Source organism: Lipotes vexillifer, unplaced genomic scaffold, assembly GCF_000442215.2.
Source record: "Lipotes vexillifer unplaced genomic scaffold, Lipotes_vexillifer_v1.1 scaffold624, whole genome shotgun sequence".
NCBI lineage: Eukaryota > Metazoa > Chordata > Mammalia > Artiodactyla > Lipotidae > Lipotes > Lipotes vexillifer.
Window position 1 is genome coordinate 574,904 of NW_006771007.1, and position 22,054 is coordinate 596,957.

Here is a 22,054-nt window from a genome sequence, read left to right on the forward strand (position 1 = left end):
TAATCCTATAGGCAAAATACCATGTTTCTGTATTGTTTTAATTTTTGTTTTTCTTATCACAAGTGAATTTGATTATCTTTTTATATGCTTAAGATCTATATTTTTAACTTTTCATTTTATATTGGAGTATAGTCGATTAACAATGTTGTGATAGTTTCAGGCGTACAGCAAAGTGATTTAATTATACATATACATGTATCTACTTTTTTTTCAAATTCTTTTCCCATTTAAGTAATTACATAATATTGAGCAGAGGTCCCTGTGCTATACAGTAGCTCCTTGTTTGTTATCCTTTTTTTTTTTTTGGCCACGCAGCATGTGGGATCTTAGTTCCCTGAACATGGATCGAACCCATGACCCCTGCAGTGGAAGCGGAGAGTCTTAACCACTGGACTGCCAGGGATGTCCCCAGTCTTCTTTTATAAGGACACTTGTCATTAGATCAGAATGATCTTATCTCAAGATCTTTACCTTAATTGCATCAGCAAAGACCCTAATTTCAAATAAATTCACATTCTGAGGTTCTAGATGGATATATCGTTTAAATTTATTTATTTATTTATTTTTGGCTGCATTCAGTCTTTGTTGCTGCACACGAGCTTTCTCTAGTTGCGGCGAGCGGGGGCTGCTTTTCATCGTGGTGCACAGGCTTCTCACTGCGGTAGCTTCTCTTGTTGCAGAGCATGGACTCTAGGTGCACAGGCTTCAGTAGTTGTGGCACATGGGCTCAGTAGTTGTGGCTCACAGGCTTAGTTGCTCCACGGCATGTGGGATCTTTCCGGACCAGGGCTAGAACCTGTGTCCCCTGCATTGACAAGCAGACTCTTAACCACTGTGCCACCAGGGAAGTCCCTCCATTTTAAATATAGCCGTGTGTACGTGTCAATCCCAAATTCCCTAACTATCCCTTCCCCCCACCCTTTCCCCCTGGTAACCATAAGTTTGTTCTCTAAGTCTGTGAATCTGCTTCTGTTTTGTAAGTAAGTACATTTGTATCATTTCTTTTTAGATTCTGCTTATAAGCGATATATAATATTTCTCTTTCTCTGTCTGGCTTACTTCACTCATTATGACAATCCCTAGGTCTGTCCGTGTTGCTGCAAATGGCATTATTTCATTCATTTTAATGGCTGAGTGATATTCCCTTGTATATATGTACCACATCTTCTTTATCCATTCCTCAGTCGATGGACATTAGGGGGCTTCCATGTCTTGGCTATTGTAAACAGTGCTGCAATGGACACTGGGGTGCATGTATCCTTTCGAACCACGTTTTTCTCCAGATATATGCCCAGGAGTGGGATTGCTGGATCATATGGTAGCTCTATTTTTGGTTTTTGTTGTTTTTTTCTTTTTGCGGTACGCGGGCCTCTCACTGTTGTGGCCACTCCTGTTGCGGAGCACAGGCTCCGGACGCGCAGGCTCAGCAGCCATGGCTCACAGGCCTAGCCGCTCCATGGCCTGTGGGATCTTCCTGGACTGGGACACGAACCCGTGTCCCCTGCATCGGCAGGTGGACTCTCAACCACTGCGCCACCAGGGAAGCCCTATTTTTAGTTTTTTAAGGAACCTCCATACTGTTATCCATAGTGGCTGCACCAATTTACATTCCCATCAACAGTGTAGGAGGGTTCCCATCTCTGCACACCTGCTCCAGCATTTATTGTTTGTGGATTTTTGGATGATAGCCATTTTGACTGGTGATATCTCATGGTAGTTTTGATTTGCATTTCTCTAATAATTATGATGTTGAAGATCTTTTCATGTGCCTCTTGGCCATCGGTATGTCTTCTTTGGAGAAATGTCTATTTAGGTCTTCTGCCCATTTTTGGATTGGGTTGTTTGTTTTGATGATATTAAGCTGCTGTTTGTAAATTTTGGAGACTAATCCCTTGTTGGTCACATCATTTGCAAATATTTTCTCCCCATATGTGGGTTGTCTTTTCATTTTGTTTATGGTTTCCTTTGCTGTGCAAAAGCTTTGAAGTTTAATTAGGTCCCATTTGTTTATTTTTGTTTTTATTTCCATCATTTTTGGAGACGGATTGAAAAAATTATTGCTGTGATTTATGTCAGAGTGTTCTGCCTATGTTTTCATCCAAGAGTTTTATAGTGTCCAGTCTCACATTTAGATCTTTAATCCATTTTGAGTTTATTTTTGTGTATGGTGTTAGGGAGTGTTCTAAATTCATTTTTTTACGTGTAGCTGTCCAGTTTTCCCAGCACCATTTGTTGAAGAGACTGTCTTTCCACCATTGTATCGTTTGGCCTCCTTTGTCATAGATTAATTGACCATAGGTGTGTGGGTTTATTTTGGGCTTTCTATCCTGTTCTATTGATCTATATATCTGTTTTTGTGCCACTACAATACTGTTTTGATGACTGTAGCTTTGTAGTATAGGCTGAAGACAGGGAGCCTGATTCCTCCAGCTCCATTTTTCTTTCTCAAGATTGCTTTGGCTATTCAGGGTCTTTTGTGTCTCCATACAGATTTTAATTTTTTTTGTTCTAGTTCTGTGAAAAATGCCATTGGAAATTTGACAGGGATTGCATTGAATCTGTAGATTGCCTTGGTAGTATAGTCATTTTTTTTTTTTTTTTTTTGTGGTACGCGGGCCTCTCACTGTCGTGGCCTCTCCCATTGCGGAGCACGCACAGGCCCAGCGGCCATGGCTCACGGGCCCAGCCGCTCCGCGGCACGTGGGATCTTCCCAGACCGGGGCACGAACCCGTGTCCCCTGTGTCAGCAGGCGGACTCTCAACCACTGCGCCACCAGGGAAGCCCTAGTATAGTCATTTTGACAATATTAATTCTTCCAATCCAAGAACATGGTATATCTTTTCATCTGTTTGTGTTGTCTTCGATTTCCTTCATCAGCTTCTTATAGGTTTTGGAGTACAGGTCTTTTGTTTCCTTAGGTAGGTTTACTCCTAGGTAATTTATTCTTTTTGATGTGATGGTAAATGGGGTTGTTTCTTGAATTTTTCTTTCTGATCTTTCATTGTTAGTGTATAGGAATACAACAGATTTCTGTGTATTAATTTTGTAACCTGCAACTTTACCTAATTCATTGATGACCTCTAGTAGTTTTTCGGTAGCATCTTTAGGATATTCTATGTATAGTATCATGTCATCTACAAACAGTGACAGTCTAACTTCTTGCAAATCTTGCATCCCTGGGATAAATCCCACTTGATCATGGTGTATGATCCTTTTCATGTATTGTTGGATTCGGATTGCTAGTATTTTGCTGAGGATTTTTGCATCTATGTTCATCAGTGATACTGACCTATAATTTTCTTTCTTTATGGTATCTTTGTCTGGTTTTGGTATCTGGGTGATGGTAGCCTCACAGAATGAGTTTGGGAGTTTTCCTTCCTCTGCAGTTTTTTGGAACAGTTTCAAAAGGATAGGTGTTAGCTCTCCTCTAAATGTTTGATAGAATTCGCCTGTGAAGCCATCAGGTCCTGGACTTTTGTTTGTTGGGAGTTTTTTAACCACAGTTTCAATTTCGGTGCTTGTGATTTGTCTGTTCATATTTTCTATTTCTTCCTGGTTTAGTCTTGGGAGATTGTACCTTTCTAAGAATTTGTCCTTTTCTTCCAGGTTGTGTATTTTATTGGCATACAGTTGTTTGTAGTAGTCACTTATGATCCTTTGTATTTCTGTGGTGTCAGTTGTAACTTCTCCTTTTTCATTTGCAATTTTATTGATCTGAGTCCTTTTCCTTTCTTTTCCCTTTTTCTTTTATTTGGTTGTGTGGGGTCTTAGTTGCGGCAGGCAGACTCCTTAGTTACAGCACATGGGCTCCTTTAGTTGAGGCACGTGGGCTCCTTAGTTGTGGATTGCCAGCTCCTTAGTTGCAGCACGCAGACTGCTTAGTTGTGGCATGCAAATTCTTAGTTGTGACATGCATGTGGGATCTAGTTCCCTGGCCAGGGATCGAACCTGGGCCTCTTACGTTGGGAGCACGAAGTCTTAATCACAGCGCCACCAGGGAAGTCCCTCCCTTTTTTTCTTCATGAGTCTGGCTAAAGGTTTATCAATTTTCTTTATCTTTTCAAATAACCATCTTTTAGTTTCATTGAACTTTGCCATTGTTTTCTTTGTGTCTATTTCATTTATTTCTGCTCTGATCTTTATAATTTCTTTCCTTCTACTAACTTTGGGTTTTGTTTGTTTTTCTTTCTCTAGCTGATTTAGGTGTAAGGTTAGGTTGTTTATTTGAGATTTTTCTTGTTTCCTGAGGTAAGATTGTATTGCTGTAAACTTCCTTCTTAGAACTGCTTTTGCTGTATCCCATAGGTTTGGATCATTGTGCTTTCATTTTCATTTATCTCTAGGTATTTTTTTATTTCCTCCTTGATTTTTTCAGGGGTCCATAGGTTGTTGTTTTCTTTAATTTTTTTTAACATCTTTATTGGAGAGTACTTGCTTTACAATGTTGTGTTAGTTGCTGCTGTATAACAAAGTTAATCAGCTATATGTATACATATATCCCCACATCACCTCCCTCTTGTGTCTCCCTCCCACCCTCCCTATCCCACCCCTCCAGGTGGTCACAAAGCATGGAGCTGATCTCCCTGTGCTATGCAGCTGCTTCCCACTAGCTATCTATTTTACATTTGGTAGTGTACATATGTCAGTTGCACTCTCTCACTTCTTCCCAGATTACCCTTCCCCCTCCCCATGTCCTCAGGTCCATTCTGTACATCTGCATCTTTATTCCTCTCCTGCCCCTAGGTTCTTAAGAACCATTTTTTTTTAGATTCCATATACATGTGTTAGCATATGGTATTTGTTTTCTTCTTCTGACTTCTTACACTCTCTATGACAGACTATAGGTCCATCCAGCTCACTACAAATAACTCAATTTCGTTTCCTTTTATGGCTGAGTAGTATTCCACTGTATACATGTGCCACATCTTCTTTATCCATTCATCTGTCGGTAAACACTTAGGTTCCTTCCATGTCCTGGCTATTGTAAATACTGCTGCAATGAACACAGGGGTACATGACTCTTTTTGAATTATGGTTTTCTCAGGTATATGCCCAGTAGTGGGCTTGCTGGGTCATATGGTAGCTCTATTTTTAATTTTTTAAGGAACCTCCATACTGTTCTCCATAGTGGCTGTATCAATTTACATTCCCACCAACAGTGCAGGAGTTTTCCCTTTTCGCCACACCCTCTCCAGCATTTACTGTTTGTAGATTTTTTGATGATGGCCATCCTGACCATTGTGAGGTGATACCTCATTGTGGCTTTGATTTGCATGTCTCTAATGATTAGTGATGTTGAGCATCCTTTCATGTGTTTGTTGGCAATCTGTTTATCTTCTTTGGAGAAATGTCTATTTAGGTCTTCTGCCCATTTTTGGATTGGGTTGGTTTTTTTTGATATTGAGCTGCATGAGCTCCTTGTAAATTTTGAAGGTTAATCCTTTGTCAGTGGCTTCGTTTGCAAGTATTTTTTTCCCATTCTAAGGGTTCTTGTTTCATCTTGTTTATGGTTTCCTTTCCTGTGCAAAAGATTTTAAGTTTCATTAGGTCCCATTTGTTTATTTTTTTTAATTTCCATTTCTCTAGGAGGTGGCTCAAAGAGGATATTGCTGTGATTTATCTCATAGAGTGTTCTGCCTATGTTTTCCTCTAAGAGTTTGATAGTGTCTGGCCTTACATTTAGGTCTTTAATCCATTTTGAGTTTATTTTTGTGTATGGTTATAGGGAGTGTTCTGCCTATGTTTTCCTCTAAGTGTTTTATAGTGTCTGGCCTTACATTTAGGTCTTTAATCCATTTTGAGTTTATTTTTGTGTATGGTTTTAGGGAGTGTTCTAATTTCATTCTTCTACATGTAGCTGTCCAGTTTTCCCAGCACCACTTATTAAAGAGGCTGTCTTTTCTCCATTGTGCATTCTTGCCTCCTTTATCAAAGATAAGATGACCATATGTGCCTGGGTTTATCTCTGGGCTTTCCATCCTGTTCCATTGATCTATATTTCCATTTTTGTGCCAGTACCATACTGTCTTGATTACTGTAGTTTTGTAGTATAGTCTGAAGTCAGGGAGCCTGATTCCTCCAGCTCCATTTTTCCTTCTTAAGATTGCTTTGGTTATTCGGGGTCTTTTTTGTTTCCATTCCAATTGTGAAATTTTTTGTTCTAGTTCTGTGAAAAATGCCATTGGTAGTTTGATAGGGATTGCATTGAATCTGTAGATTGCTTTGGGTAGTATAGTCATTTTCACAATGTTGATTCTTCCAGTCCAAGAACATGGTATATCTCTCCATCTGTTTGTATTATCTTTAATTTCTTTCATCAATGTCTTATAGTTTTCTGCATACAGGTCTTTTGTGTCCTTAGGTAGGTTTATTCCTCGGAATTTTTTTTTTTTTTGGTTGAAATGGTAAATGGGGGTGTTTCCTTAATTTCACTTTCACATTTTTCATCACTAGTGTATAAGAATGCAAGTGATTTCAGTGCATTAATTTTGTATCCTGCTACTTTACCAAATTCATTGATTAGCTCTAGTAGTTTTCTGGTAGCATCTTTATGATTCTGTATGTATACTATCATGTCAACTGCAAACAGTGACAGTTTTATTTCTTCTTTTCCGATTTGGATTCCTTTTATTTCTTTTTCTTCTCTGATTACTGTGGCTAAAAATTCCAAAACTATACTGAATATAGTGGTGTGAGTGGGCAACCTTGTCTTGTTCCTGATCTTATAGGAAATGGTTTCAGTTTTTCACCATTGAGAATGATGTTGGCTGTGGGTTTGTCATATATGGCCTTTATTATGTTGAGCTAAGTATCCTCTATGCCTACTTTCTGGAGGGTTTTTATCATAAATATGTGTTGAATGTTGTCAAAAGCTTTTTCTGCATCTATTGAGATGATCATATGGTTTTTCTCCTTAAATTTGTCAATATGGTGTATCATATTGATTGATTTGCGTATATTGAAGAATTCTTGTATTCCTGGAATAAACCCCACTTGATCATGGCGTATGATCCTCTTAATGTGCTGTTGGATTCTGTTTGCTAGTATTTTGTTGAGGATTTTTGCATCTATGTTCATCAGTGATATTGGCCTTTAGTTTTTTTTGACATCTTTGTCTGATTTGGTATCAGGGTGATGGTGGCCTCATAGAATGAGTTTGGGAGTATTCCTCCCTCTGCTGTATTTTGGAAGAGTTTGAGAAAGATAGATGTTAGCTCTTATCTAAATGTTTGTTAGAATTCGCCTGTGAAGCCATCTGGTCCTGGGCTTTCATTTGTTGGAAGATTTTTAATCACTGTTTCGATTTCAGAAAGTAGAATAGTGGTTGCTAGGGGCTGAGGGAGGTGGAAATAGGAATTGTTTAATGGGTATAAAGTTTCGGATTTGTAAGATGAAAAAGTTCTGGAGATCTGTCTCAAAGTGTGTATCCTTGACGCTACTGAAGTATACACTTTGAAAAGTGGTTAAGGTGATAAATTTTATGTTATGTAATTTTTATATCATAGTAAAAAACTTATATTAAAAAAAGCTAAAATAAAGTAGATGAAACAAGAATGACTTAACGTTGATATATGAAACTGGATACTGGTATTATGAAGGTTCATTATGCTATTCTCTTTACCTTTTTAATTTACAATTTTCCATAATCAAAAGTTTTTAAAATGAGTTAGCATGGGCTTTGTGGGCAGAATTTGAATCCTAACTCCAGTTTTTAAAAATTGAGATATAATTCAAATACCATAAAATTTGCCATTTTAAAGTATACAATTAAGTGGTATTTAGTCTATTCCACAGAATTGTGAAACTATAACCACTATCAAATTCCAGAACATTTTTATCACTCCAAAAGGAAACCCAGTACCTGCTAGCAGTCATTCTCCAATCTTTCTTCCTCCAAGTCCCTGGCTGTTTCCCATCTTTATGTATTTTCCTGTTCTGTATAATTCATTTAAAAGTGTGTTTGGCTGCTTTCACTTTATAATTTTTTCAAGATTAATTCATGTTGTAGCATGAATCAGTACTTCGTTCCTTTTTATGGTTGAATAACATTCCCTTGTATGAATATACTATCTTTTGTTTATCTGTTTGTTAGTTGATGGACATTTGGGTTTTTTCCACTTTTGACTGTTACGAATAATCCTGCTATGAACATTCATGTATAAGTTTTTTGTTTGTTTGTTTGTTTTTGCGGTACGTGGGCCTCTCACTGTTGTGGCCTCTCCCGTTGTGAAGCACAGGCTCCGAACGTGCAGGCTCAGTGGCCATGGCTCACGGGCCCAGCTGCTCCGTGACATGTGGGATCTTCCTGGACCAGGGCACAAACCTGTGTCCCCTGCATCGGCAGGTGGACTCTCAACCACTGCGCCACCAGGGAAGCCCCATGTATAAGTTTTTGTGTGAACATGTTTTCAGTCCTCTTGGGTGTATACCTATGAGTGGAATTACTGGATCATATAATAACCCTTTGTTAACTGCTTGAAGAACTCCTAGACTGTTTTCCAAAGTGGCTGCACAATTTTACATTTCCACCAGCAATGTATGGAGGATTCCAGTTTCTCCATACCCTCGTTATTTTACATTTTAAAAATTATAGCCCATCCTAGTATGTGTTAATTGGTTTTCTCATTGTGGTTTTTTGATTGGCATTTCTCTAATAACTAATGATGTTGAACATCTTTTCACGTGCTTATTGGCTAGCTTCACTTTTTAGCTGTGTGACATTGGTCAAGTTCTTCAACCTCTGAGCCTCGTTGTTCCATCATCTGTAAAAGGGAGGTAATAATGCATCATGATGTTATTGCAAGGTTAATGGACATGAGGTGTACTTGGAACAGTGCCTGGTATATAGTAGGTACTCGGTTGATACCTAATATTACTTTGCTACTTGAGCTCTAAGTAAGCTGCAATCCAGGCAGACTTTTCCCAGTGAATTTTGTACATCAGTTGTTGAAGTCAAATACTGAGATGATGGTGCCCTTTCATTTGCCAGGGCTGCTTTCCTTTTTTACAGCCTCTGTAGGCCTTTCTTTGCTATTCTGTCAACTCTAGCTCTGTGTCCTTTCTAGTGCTGGTTAGGACCATGGAAGATACACACAAGAGGCAGAAGGAATCTATGGCCTTAAAACTTGCAGATGATGGTATTGTCAAATTACTTCCTTGACTGTGTCAGCTGTCTCAGTGCTATAACAGTTAAGAGGAGAGAAATAATGAAAGAATTTATGTAAGAGGTGGTAGCCCTATGGAAAGTATTTGGAACGTTGGGAAAGACAAGCAATATGGCAGTCTAGGCAGGGAAACCAAGTGATCAGAGAAAAGGAAACAGTAATCATGGAGAAGGGTAGTTAGGAAACTAGCCTGGTAGGAGTAGGGTGTTGGGGAATTGTGAGGAATTATTTGTGAGATTCTTATTCTATTGTTTTCCATTACTTACCCCAGAATATGTAGTGAAAGAAGTTTTATATCTGGAATCATGAGATTTTTGTTCTAATCTTGGTTCTGCTGCAGATTAAGTAGATAACCATGTCAAGTCATCTGTCATTTCTAGGGGGCTAGTTGCTTAAGCAGTAAAATGAGTAATTGGGCATATGTATATCAAATCACCTTGTTGTACACTTTAAATGTCTTATAATTCTATTTGTCAATTATATCTCAATAAAGCTAAAACTTTTTAAAAAATGAGTAATTGGGATAGGTCAATGATTCTTAATTGGGAGTGTGCATCAGAACCTACTGGAAGCTATTTTGGAATATAGGCATTTTGATCACACTCAGGAAATTGTTTCAGCAGATCTGAGGTGAGACACAGGTTTTTATATTTTGAAAATGCTTTCCACATGATTGTGATTTATATTCCTAGTGTTATAAGAGCCATTCGATTTGTTAAAGATCACTAGTCCTTGGCTTTCTGGAGTTGAAATCACTTGGATGGTGGCATAATCAGCTTCAGACCAGCTAAAGGTAATGTGTTGTAGCAGAAAGAGCATAGACCTTGGTGTCAGTCTGACCTAGGTTCCTGTTTCCCAGCTCTGTAGCCCTAAACATGCCACATCACTTCTCTGAGCCTCAGTTTCCTCATCAGAACAGTGAGGCTTATAATGCCCACATGGTCAGGCTGTGATGATGAGAGAGAACATATCACACTTAGTACTATGCCTGGTACAAGGTAGATGGATGCCCAATCAGTGACTGGTATGAGAGGTATATGCTGGAAGAAACTGTCACCAGGGGACAGCATAAAACTGTACTCCTACCCTGAACTATCTGGAGTTAATCATAACTCTAGACATAAATATGTTGCAGTGCAAAGTAAGGATTTTTGCTTCCTTTGCCTGGATATCAAATAAATACAGACCTTACTTTGCTATCTGCTTACCAGTGTCCCTCCCCCGGTTGTGACTTAATGTGTGACATGGCTATCTACTGTGACTAGACTCTCTTTCCATAGCTTAGAAAAAGCTTAATGTGTTGAAACTCCTGTCAGACTCCAGAAAACTACCATTCCTTTAAAACTTAAATGAAAAAAATAGGTCAGTTGAGTTCAACAAAACTATCAAGGTCTGCAAGCTCTAGAGACAAAAATCCAAACTTTGCTCCTTCCAGCTACGTGACCTAGGGATGTAATGTAAAATGGGGATAATAATAATTGTTATGGCCTCATAAGATTGTTTTGAGTATTAAATGAGTTAGTGCATGTAAAGTAATTGGAACCTTGCTTAGCACATAGTACATGCTCAGTATCTGTTAGTAATTATTATTCTTATTACTATGTACCAGATCTTATGTGGGAGCCAGGAATACAGAGATTATTAATAAAGTTTCTGCAGTCAAGGAACTTACTGTGGCAGAACCAGTATGCAGACCATTTCAGTATGCTTTATGTACAGCAATAGACACGTGCACAGGAGGGGCACTTAACAGTCTGCCTCTATTACATTAAAAATAGTGCTCTCTAGGAAGAAGTTTGGTACAATGGAAAGTGTGCATTCTGGAGTCAGATCAGCTTGGGTTTGAATCCTGTATATACTTACTCAGTATGCAACTTTAGGGGAAGCCAACCTCTCGCAGCCTTAGTTTTTCCATTTCTAAAATAGGGTGAAGTTTCTGACTTCTAACTTTTGGAAATACCCTCCCTATTTGGGTGCCCTGCGGTCTAAGGTGCTCCTAAGAGAGAAAGCAGGGATTTTTTTTTTTTTTAAGAGATGAACTTAGATTCAGATTCTAGCTATATGTCATTTAACCTTTCTGTGTCTATTTCCACTTGTAAGTTTTTTTTTAAATTATTATTATTATTTTATATTTATTTATTTATTGGCTGCTTTGGGTCTTCGTTGCTGTGCACAGGCTTTCTCTAGTTGCGGCGAGCGGGTCTACTCTTCGTTGTGGTGCGTGGGCTTCTAATTGCAGTGGCTTCTCGTTGTGGAGCACAGGCTCTAGGCATGCAGGCTTCAGTAGTTGTGGCACGCGGGCTCAGTTGCTCTGCGGTATGTGGGATCTTCCCGGACCAGGGCTCGAACCCGGGTCCCCTGCATTGGCAGGCGCATTCTTAACCACTGCACCACCAGGGAAGTCCCTCCACTTGTAAGTTTTTTCATCCATATCTACTTTGTCCATGGTTGTTCTGATGATGAGTTAATGTATGTAAAGCACATATGGTATATAGATAATGTATGTAAAGCACATATGGTGCTGAGCAATATATAATAGCTTTATTATCTTTCTAACAAAGTTCTCCTGTTATTGTTTAAAGTAAAAACTTCAATAATATAAACCATGTTAATTTCAGTATTCTTTTAAAGAACTTCAGGCCATAGTTTCATGCAAGGAGTCAAAAAAGAGTGGACATTTGAATGAACACATGGATAATGCTGCCTGTGTTTACAGGAATAATCAAGTTTTAGGGTAGGAGAGGCTTTTTTTTTTAAGGCTATTTTGTTCAGCCTCATATAATCTTAAATTTCAACAAAATATAAAATTCAGTTACTAACCTTCCTGATTTCTAACCAAATACAGGTCAGCTTCTGTTGCATGATGTGTTCTTCTCTTCTTCCCTCCTAGGTCTTTCAGAGCCTTGAAGACCACCATTTGGAAGTGGTGGCTTTTTTCAGGGAAAATGGCTTCCATGGCCTTCTTGCCCATGACTCCGAGTATGCTCTCTACAATATTCCCTCTTACTATAGTTCCCATGCTCTGAAGCTGAGCTGGAATGGGAAAAACCTTACTACCAACCAGTTCCTGATGCAGGAGGTGGCCAAGCAGCTGGGCCTGAAGCGGATGAATTTTCCCATATTTGCTGCATTGCTAGGTAGGTGGTCCAAAGAACAGACTCCAGTGATTGTTAAAGTTTCCTCTTGCAGTGTTAAGAGATGAAGATTAGAGTGATTTAGGTTATCATTGTTGGATTTATCTTCTCAAAGTCTGCATGCCAAACACTGTGCTTTTGGGCTTCTTACTAGAAACTCAGCATGTTTGTCTTATAAATTAATACAGGATATTCCAGAACATTATTTGGGTTCTTATAAAACTTTTTCTTTTGTTACATTCTATAAGTATTTTATGCAGAGTACCATCTTAGGCCAAATATCTTACTAGCCCTAGACAACTTTGGTTTCTCACTCAGAGCATTAGCATCTTACTCACTGTCTAAATTTAGGTCAAGAACACAAATCATTCTGTATCTTTTTCTTTTTTTTTCTGTTGTGCTAACATTTTATTATGAAAATTCCCAAGTACAGCAAAATTTCAAGAATTTTGCTGTGAAAATCCTATATCTACCACCTCTATTCTGCCATTAACATTTTACTATACTTGCTTTATCATATATCTGTCCATTCTATCCATCATCAATCTTTTTTTTAAAGGAGTATTTCAAAGTAAATTGCAGAGTGTTGATTATGTTTCGAGTTGGTTTTCCAAGTACTGACAGCATGAAGGTTAATATCTTGTCTCAGGTGTGACCTCTGTTTATAATCCCAAAGGATTTGAGCTTGGATAATCTAGTGGAGTCAGCACAAGTTTTGGAATTAGGCCTTGGACAAATCACTGAAGTTACACCTTCCTGGTTTCAGTTTCCTCATCTGTGAAATGGAATAATAATACTTCACAGTGCTATTGATAAGGTTAAATGAAATAAGATATATAAAATACCTAGCACTTAGTAGGCAGTGAGTAATTGGTGGCTGTTATTATAAAAGGCAGCATGACTGGGTGATAGAAAATAGCATGGACTTTGGAGTCAAACATTCCTAGCTTCTTATCCTGGTGTGGGCACTTATTAGATGTGGCCCCTTGGGCAAAGTCACCAGACTTGCTCAAACCTCAGTTTCCTTATCTATAAACTGGAGGTAATAATATTTACACAGTTATTATAAAGATGATATACATAATGCATGTGAAACATAGTAGGTAATCAAACATAGTTACTGTAGTTGTTACATTAAGAATATAGACCTATGTGAATTATTTGATTGTTTTCTCTCCCAGAAGTCCTTTCATGGCCTGGAGGTTCTAAGAAAACATTTGTTTTCTAAGAAAACAGTCAATAAATGACAAATATACTTTATAGGTAACCACATTCTCCCAGATGAGGACCTGGCCGCTTTTCACTGGAGCCTCTTGGGACCAGAACATCCCCTTGCATCACTTAAGGTAACGTGACCCATTTCCTGCCTGTACATCAGGTTTTGATTGGAGTTTTGGTAGAATAAATATCTTTCACTAGGCTTAAAATATTTCAGACACTTATAGACAAAAACTTTATAATTATGATCAATACCTTTAAAAAGGAAAAACTCAGTTTTCTACCTAATGTGTGGGGAAAAATCCAGTTATTCCCTCCTATGTCTTTCTTTCCTGTGTTTCTCCTTTACTCCCATACTACTACCGCACTCACACAGAACACTTCACTTCTGACACTTCTGGTCACTAAACATGTGGGGGTTTTTCCCTGCACAAAACAGTTTTCTGTGACACCAGCTGGGTGTCCTACAATTTAACTCAATCCTAACACCAACTACCTGAAGATAGTGTCAGATCACACAAGTTAATGGCTCAGTTCCACAAGACTTCCCCCCAACTTCAGACACCATTCACAAGCCCAGGTTATCACCTGTGCTTCCGACCACCCAACTAACTATAGATTAGAGGTTCCAGTGACCCCCTTCTCAGGTTCAATTAATTTGTTAAAGCACCTCATAGAGCTCAGGGAAATACTTGCTTACATATATCACTTTATTAAAGGATATGATAAAGGATGGAGATGAACAACTAGATGAAGAGATACATAGGGTGAGGTTTGGGAGGATTCCAAGCACAGAGGCCTATGTCCCCATGGAGTTGGGGTACATCACCCTCCTGGTACATGGATGTGTTCACCAACCTGGAAGCTGTCCAAAACCTGTACTTTTGGGATTTTATGGAGGCTTCATCATGTAGGCATGATTGATCATTAACTCCATTTTCAGCCCTTCTCCCTTCTCTAGACAATGGGGGTGGGGCTGAAAATTCCAAGCTTCTAATCATGGCTTGATCTTACCAGTGACCAGCCCTCATCCAGGAGCCCACCCAGAGTCACCTCATTAGAGGAAGAGATGCTCCTAGTGCTCTTACCACTTAGGAAATTACAAGGGTTTTAGGTGCTCTATGCCAGGAACTGGGATCAGAGAACAATGTATATTTTCTATTATCTCACACCCTTATTATCTTAAGGATTCATACGAACCTATGAAGAAAAATACTAATACCCCAATAAATGTAATGAGCAAAGGACAGAAGCAGACAATTCACAAAAGAGGAACTAGAGTGGCCAATAATATGAGTGGGTGTTAAACCTCACTGGTGATCAGAGATGCAAATTAAATGAGCAGTGTGATCTTTTTTTTTAACCTAAGCATTTAGCAAATATTGAAAAATTAGTCTACCCACTCCTGTTGAGGCTGTGTTGAGACTGGTGCTCTCATACATTTCTGGAGGTAGTGTAAGTTGTTGGTGGTATTATATTTCCCTAGTTCTTTCAGTCTCCTAGACTATTTCACACCTTTTCCTCTCTCCTTAAGCCTCTAATGCTCCCTCCTCCCTGCTCACTCTCAGCTCATGACTTGGCTTCCTGTTTCACTGAGAAAATTGAAGCAATGGGAAGAGAACTTACACCAGTTCCCACCCTTTCATCTTCTCACCTGCATGCTTTGCCCGCCTCAGATGACCTGTCCATGTTCCTGTCTGAGGCCAACCCCTCTACTCTTATGCTGGATCCATCCCCCATTGCTAACTTCTTTTTTTTTAATATAAATTTATTTATTTATTTTTGGGTCTTCGTTGCTGTGCAGGCTTTCTCTAGTTGCGGCAAGTGGAGGCTACTCTTCGTTGTGGTGCACAGGCTTCTCATTGCGGTGGCTTCTCTTGTTGCGGAGCATGGGCTCTAGGCACGTGGGCTTCAGTAGCTGTGGCACACGGGCTCAGTAGTTGTGGCTCGTGGACTCTAGAGCACAGGCTCAGTAGTTGTGGTGCACGGGCTTAGTTGCTCTGCAGCATGTGGGATCTTCCCGGACCAGGGCTTGAACCCCTGTCCCCTGCATTGGCAGGTGGATTCTTAACCACTGCACCACCAGGGAAGTCCCCCCCATTGATAACTTAAAGGCATCACTTCAGCAGTTCTCCCTTCTTTCTCCCACATCATCAGTTTCCCTCTCTTATCTTTCCCATCAGATGCATAAGCATGCAGCCATCTTAAAAAATAAAACAAAACCTGCTCTTGACTTCATTTCCTCCACCCAAGCTACTGCTCCATATTTCTTCTTCCCTTATAGAAGACTCTTCTAGAGAGTTGTCTAGGCTTGAGCTGTTTACTATCCCCTTTCCGTGTTCTGTCTTCAATTTGCTTTGCTGAAATTGCTCTCAACAAAGTCACCATGACCATGATGTTAATAAATCCAATGGCCAGGTCTCAGTTTTCATCTTACTTGACCAGTCAGCAGCATATGACCCAGTTGCTCACTCTCTCTTTCTTAGAACATGTTCTTCACTTGGCTTTAAGGACACCACTCTCTTGTAGTTTCCTACCTACTTCACTGGCTGCTGCTTCTGTCTCCTTTGCTGCTTCCTTGTCTTGTCTATTCCTTAACTTTGGAGTGTCCCAGAGTTCTATCCTCAGTCCCTTCTCTTTTCTATCCAGACGTGCTGCCTTGGTGATTGATCTCATCTAGTCTCGTGATTTTAAATACCATCTGTCCATTGATGAGTCCTAAATGTATGTCTCCAGCTTTGACCTCCCCTTTGAACTCCAGCTTCTAATATCTAATGGCCTACTAAATATCTCAAAGAAACATGTCCAAATGGAAACTCCTGATCTTTCCTCTAAACCTCTTCCTTCCACAACCTTCACTAATTTTCATTAATGGCAACCTTATCCTTCCAGTTGCTCAGCCTAAAAGCCTTGGAGTCATCCTTGACTTGTCTCTTTCTCATGCTCCATATCTCCTCTTGTCAGCAAATACCATCAGTTCTTCCTTCAGAATATATCCACTTCTCACCATTTTCACAGCTACTACCTTGGTCAAGCCACCATTCTTGCCTGGATTATTATAACACTTTACTAACTGTTGCTCTTCTGCTTGCACTCTTTCTTGCTCTGGCCCCTGGCCCCAAATCTATTCCTAATACAACAGACAGAGTCATTTTAAAACCTGACTCTGATCATGTCACTTCTCTTTTCAAAATTCTCCAATGGCTCTTTATGTCACTCACCTAATCTTTACCATGGCCTACAAAGCCCTGTACTGTCTGGCCCTCTGGTACAGCTCTGATCTCATCTTCCCTTTTCTTTTGCTCATAGAACATTTGCACTCACCATTCCCTCTACTTGGAATGCATTTTCCTCCCACATAGATATTTCCTCACTCCTATAGGTTCTCTCAAATGTTCTTTTCTCAGAGTGACCTTTCCTGACACCCTGTTTAAAATTACATGCCCCGCCCCACACACAGTTGCATTCCCTACTCCCTTCTCTGCTGAGATTTTCTCCATAGCACTTATCTACATCTAGCACACACTATATGTTTTACTTATTCTGTTTGTTTGACTCCCCTTACCCCATCCCAACACACCTACACTAGAATTTAAGCTTCCTTGAGGGCAGGGAGTTTTGTCTATCTTGTTCACTGCTGTATCCCTGATGCCTAGGACAGTGCCTGGCACACAGTAGGCAGTAAATATTTGTTGAAGGAAGGAATGATTATTTGGCTAAATAATTTATATAAAAAGCCTTTAAGAAGTTTATAGCCTTTTACTCAGTAATTACCCTTCTAGGAAGCTTGTAATTAAATAATTGGAAGGTGGACAACAAATCATACCTACATTTCATCACAGCATTTAAAAAACCCTTACTTAAAAAAATTTCAAGCATCACAAAAGTAGAAAAAATAATATAATAATATAGTCAACCATCACTATAACATCTTCCAGATCCAACAGTTATTAAGATGTGGCCACACTTGCTGGGTTTTTTTTGTTGTTGTTGCTGTTACTAATGTATTTTAAAACAAATGCCAGACCTTAAGTCATTTCACTCTCACGTTCTTTGATACGCATCTCTAAAACATATAGATATTTTTTTACATAAGCACAATGCCATTATTACTCCTAACAAAATTAATGATAATTTCTTGATATCATCTTATATCTAGTCCATTTTTAGATTTTCCTGATTGTCTCACAAAGGCCTTTTTGTGGTTAGTTCAAATCAGGATCCAAACATGGTCCACACATTACAACATTACCTTTAATAGCAAAAATTTGGAGGCAGCCAAAATGTATCATGAAAGAAAACTGGTTAATTATGGCAGTGTCATAAAACAGTGGTTATCTTTGTAGTGGGATAATTGCTGCTATGGTTTTGTCTTTCTTCATACTTTTCAATCTTGGTTCCACGTGTTCTGTACTGAAAATTAGGGGGAAGACTAAAAAGATTTTAACTGTCTCTCAGTGAATTAACTGAATTTGAATTCTGTATCTCACCCCTATCTCACCCTTTTTCTTAGTGACCCATCTTTGATATCAGTGTGCCTGGCTTATCTTCCTTCTTCTAGGTCAGAGCTCATCAGCTGGTTCTTCCTCCCTGTGATGTGGTAATCAAGGCTGTTTCTGAGTATGTTAGTTCCATCAAAGACCCCTCAAACCTGGATGTGGTTGGGAAGGATGTTTTCAAACAGTCTCAGGTGAGCTAGCCTCTCCCTTCCTAAAAATGGCCAGTTTTCTTACATTCACAAATACCACCAGCAGATCTGATCTTTTTTGTGTTGCCTACCTCCTCTCCTCCTAGCTGCTTATCTTCTCTCTGCTTATAGACTGGAGCCTCAAAGTTTCTTTTAGAAAACATCACTAGGCCTGGATTTAAAGGATTCTTTACCTTTTTTCCACTGATTATTAAAGTTATATAAGCTCATCCTAGAAGATTTAGAAAATGTCACTTATGATCTCATTAACCAGAAACAACTTGCTATAGTTATCACTCTGGCATATATGCTTCCCTTTTTTCTTGTTTTGTTTCAGTGTATATTTTAATGTAAAGGAGGTCTTGCTTATTGGAGGATAATGGATACTGAAAAAGACTACTTAAGTAGGTCCACTTAAAACAAGAATCAATGTTTCATCGTTAATAGTGAAAAAGGGGCTCAACCGGGATTTTGTCTTGTGAAATGAAACTAAAAGTTAGGAAAATAAGTTAGTTTTATTTTTTAAAATTTCATCTATATTTACACTCTGGGTTTTTCAGTTTTATTTTTTAAATTAACATACAATAAAACTCACTTTTGCATCTGTGTGTAGGTAGTTACACAAATTTTTAACACATGTATAGATTTATGTAGCCAACATCACAATCAGGATCAAAACAGTTGAACCACCCCCAAAATTTCTCATGCTTTCCCTTTGCAATCACATCCAAACTCATCCCTAATCCATGGAAACTACCAGTCTATCCTCTGTCATAGTTATATCTTAGAGAATAGCATGTAAACGAAATCATAGAGTATGTAATCTTTTGAGAATGGCATTTTGCATTCAACATAACGCCTTTGAGATTGTTCTAAATTGTTGCATGTTGCATGTATGGATAATTCATTCCTTTTTATTGCCAAGTAGTATACATTGTGTGGCTATACCACAGTTTGTTTATGCATTCACCCTTAGAGGATATTTGAGTTGTTTCCAATTTTTGGTGGTTTGAATAGAGCTTCTATAAACATTTCTGTACAGGTTTTTGTATGAACATAAGTTTTCATTTCCCTACTGTAAATGCCTAGCAATGGGATTTCTGGGTCGTATGGTAAGTATATGTTTAACTGTAACTTTATAAGACTCTGCCAAACCATTTTCCAGAGTGACTATTCCATTCCTTACCAGCACTTGTTATTGTTGGTATTGTTATTGTTACTATTAGTCATTCTAACAGCTATGTAGTGGTAGTTCATCATAATTTTAATTTCTCAAATGACTAATGACGAACATTTTTTTTTTCTTGTGCTTATTTACCGTCCATATATCCTTTTTGGTGAATGGTCTGTTCATGAACAGTCTTTTGCCCATTTTTTAACTGGGTTGTTTGATTACTTACTGTTGAGTTTCGAGAGTTCTTTATATATTCTGCATGCTAGACCTTTGTCATATATCTGGTTTGCAAATATTTTCCCCCAGTCTGTAGTTTGTCTTTACATTCTTTTAACAGTGTCTTTTGCAAAGCGAAAGTTTTCAATTTTTATTAATTTATAACTTTTATGGATCGTGCTTTTGGTGTCATGTCTAAGAACTCTTTGCCTAACTGCAGGCACAATAATATTGTCCTGTTTTCTTCTAAGAATTATATAGTTTTACATTTTACATTTAGAACAGATCTTCCATTTTGAGTTCATACTTTTAGAAGTGTGAGGTGTTTTGTTTTGTTTTTGCATATGGATGTTCAATTGTTTCAACAAAGTTTGGTGAAAAGACTCTTCTTTCTCCATTGAATTGCCTTTGTCAAAAATCAGTTGTCTGTATTTGTGTGGATGTATTTCTGGACTGTATTCTGTTCAGTTGTCCTATGTATCTATCTCTTTTGAAATAGCACACTGTTTTGAATCCTGTAGCTCTATGGTAAGACTTAAGATTGGGTAGTGATTCCTTTAATTTTATTCTTCTTTTTCAAAATTATTTTGTCTATTTAAGTTCATTTTTATTTCCACATACATTTTAGAATAATATTGTCTATATCTACAAAAAATCCTGGTGGGTTTTAATTGGAATTCCTTTAAATATATACGTGAATTTGGTGAGTCTTCAAATCCAAGAATGTGATATGCCTCTGCACTTATTTAAGTTGTCTTTGATTTAGTTCATCAGTGCTTTATAGTTTTCAGCTTATGTCTTATACATTGTTTTATATTTATACTTAAGTATTTCATATTGCAGGCAACTATTATAAAGGATATTATTTTGTTTATTTCAGTTTCTAATTGTTCGTTGCTAGTATATAGAAATATGATTGATTTTTGTTTGTTGACCTTGTATGCTGCAACCTTTCTAAACTCACTAGGAGCTTTTTGGTAGGTTTCTTGGTATTTTCTGTATAGGTGATCGTGTTATCAGTGAATAGGGACAATTTTAGTTCTTTCTTTTCCAGTCTGTATGCCCCTTTTTTTTTTCTTGACTTACTGCACTATCTAGGATTTCTAAACAGTGTTGAATAGGACTCCTGAGAGAGGATGTCCTTGTCTTGTTCCTGATATTTGGGGAAAGCATTCAGTCAGCATTAAGTATAATGATAGGTTTTGTAGATGCATGTTATTAGGTTGAGGAAGATCTCTTCTATTCGTAGTTCACTGAAAGTTCTTATCATTAATGGATGCTATATTTTGTCAAATGTATTTTTGTATGTCTATTGATAGGATCATGTGCTTTTTCTTCTTTAGTCCATTGATTTTTGAATATTGAGCCATCCTTGCATTCCCAAGATATTGCAAAAATGTATTATTCTTTTTTTACATTGTTGGATATAAATTACTAGTATTTCATTGAGTATTTTTACATGTATTTTCATGAGGAATATTAGACTGTAGTTTTTATGTGTGTGTGTTTTCTTTGATTTTGATATCAGGGTAATGCAGGACTCATAAAATGTATTGGCAAGTATTCCTTCCTCTTCCATTTTTTGGAAGAGATTGTGTAGAATTGGTGTTTTTCTTCTTTAATTGTTTGGTAGAATTTTCCAGTGATGTATCAGGCATGGATTTCTTTGAATTTATCTTGTTTAGGGTTTGCTGAGCATCTTTAATTTCTAAGTATATCTTTCACTAAATTTGAGAAGTTTTCAGCTATTATTCTTCAAACAGATCTTCTGTTCCACATTCTCCTTTCCTCCTGTGACTACAATGGTACCAGTGTTTGACCTTTTGTTATTACCCCATAGATACTTGAGACTCTGTTTTTTAAAAAATTATTTTCCTCTCTGTTTTTCACACTGGATAATTTCTGTGGATTCATCATTAACTTTGTTGATTCTTTCCTTGGCCATCTCTTTTCTTTTTCTTTAAAAATTTTTTTTATTGGAGTATAGTTGCTTTACAATGTTGTGTTAGTTTCAGGTGTACAGCAAAGTGAATCAGTTATACATATACATATATCCACACTTTTTTAGATTATTTTCCCATATAAACCATTACAGAGTATTGAGTAGAATTCCCTGTGCTATACAGTAGGTCCTTATTAGTTATCTATTTTATATATAGTAGTGTGTATATGTCAGTCCCAATCTCCTAATTTATCCCTCCCTGCCTTTCACCTTTGGTAACAATAAGTTTTTCTATACCTGTGACTTGGTTTCTGTTTTTTAAATAAGTTCATTTGTACCATTTTTTTAGATTCCACATGTAAACAATATCATATGATATTTGTCTTTCTCTGTCTTACTTCACTTAGTATGATGATCTCTAGGTCCATCCATGTTGCTGCAAATGGCATTATTTCATTCTTTTTTATGGCTGAGTAATATTCCATTGAATATATGTACCACATCTTCTTTATCCATTC

The 22,054-nt window shown here is 37.9% G+C and overlaps 1 protein-coding gene across 1 annotated transcript in view; it reads left to right on the plus strand.

The window, feature by feature from the left end:
• The window catches only part of FAM120C (family with sequence similarity 120 member C), a 132,095-nt gene that overhangs the window by 15,776 nt on the left and 94,265 nt on the right, over window positions 1-22,054 (plus strand). Inside the window, exons 2-4 of the mRNA XM_007446478.1 lie at window positions 12,056-12,302; window positions 13,563-13,645; window positions 18,079-18,207. Of these exons, the coding sequence (XP_007446540.1) occupies window positions 12,056-12,302; window positions 13,563-13,645; window positions 18,079-18,207 (459 nt within the window). The remainder of the gene's footprint in view (window positions 1-12,055; window positions 12,303-13,562; window positions 13,646-18,078; window positions 18,208-22,054) is intronic.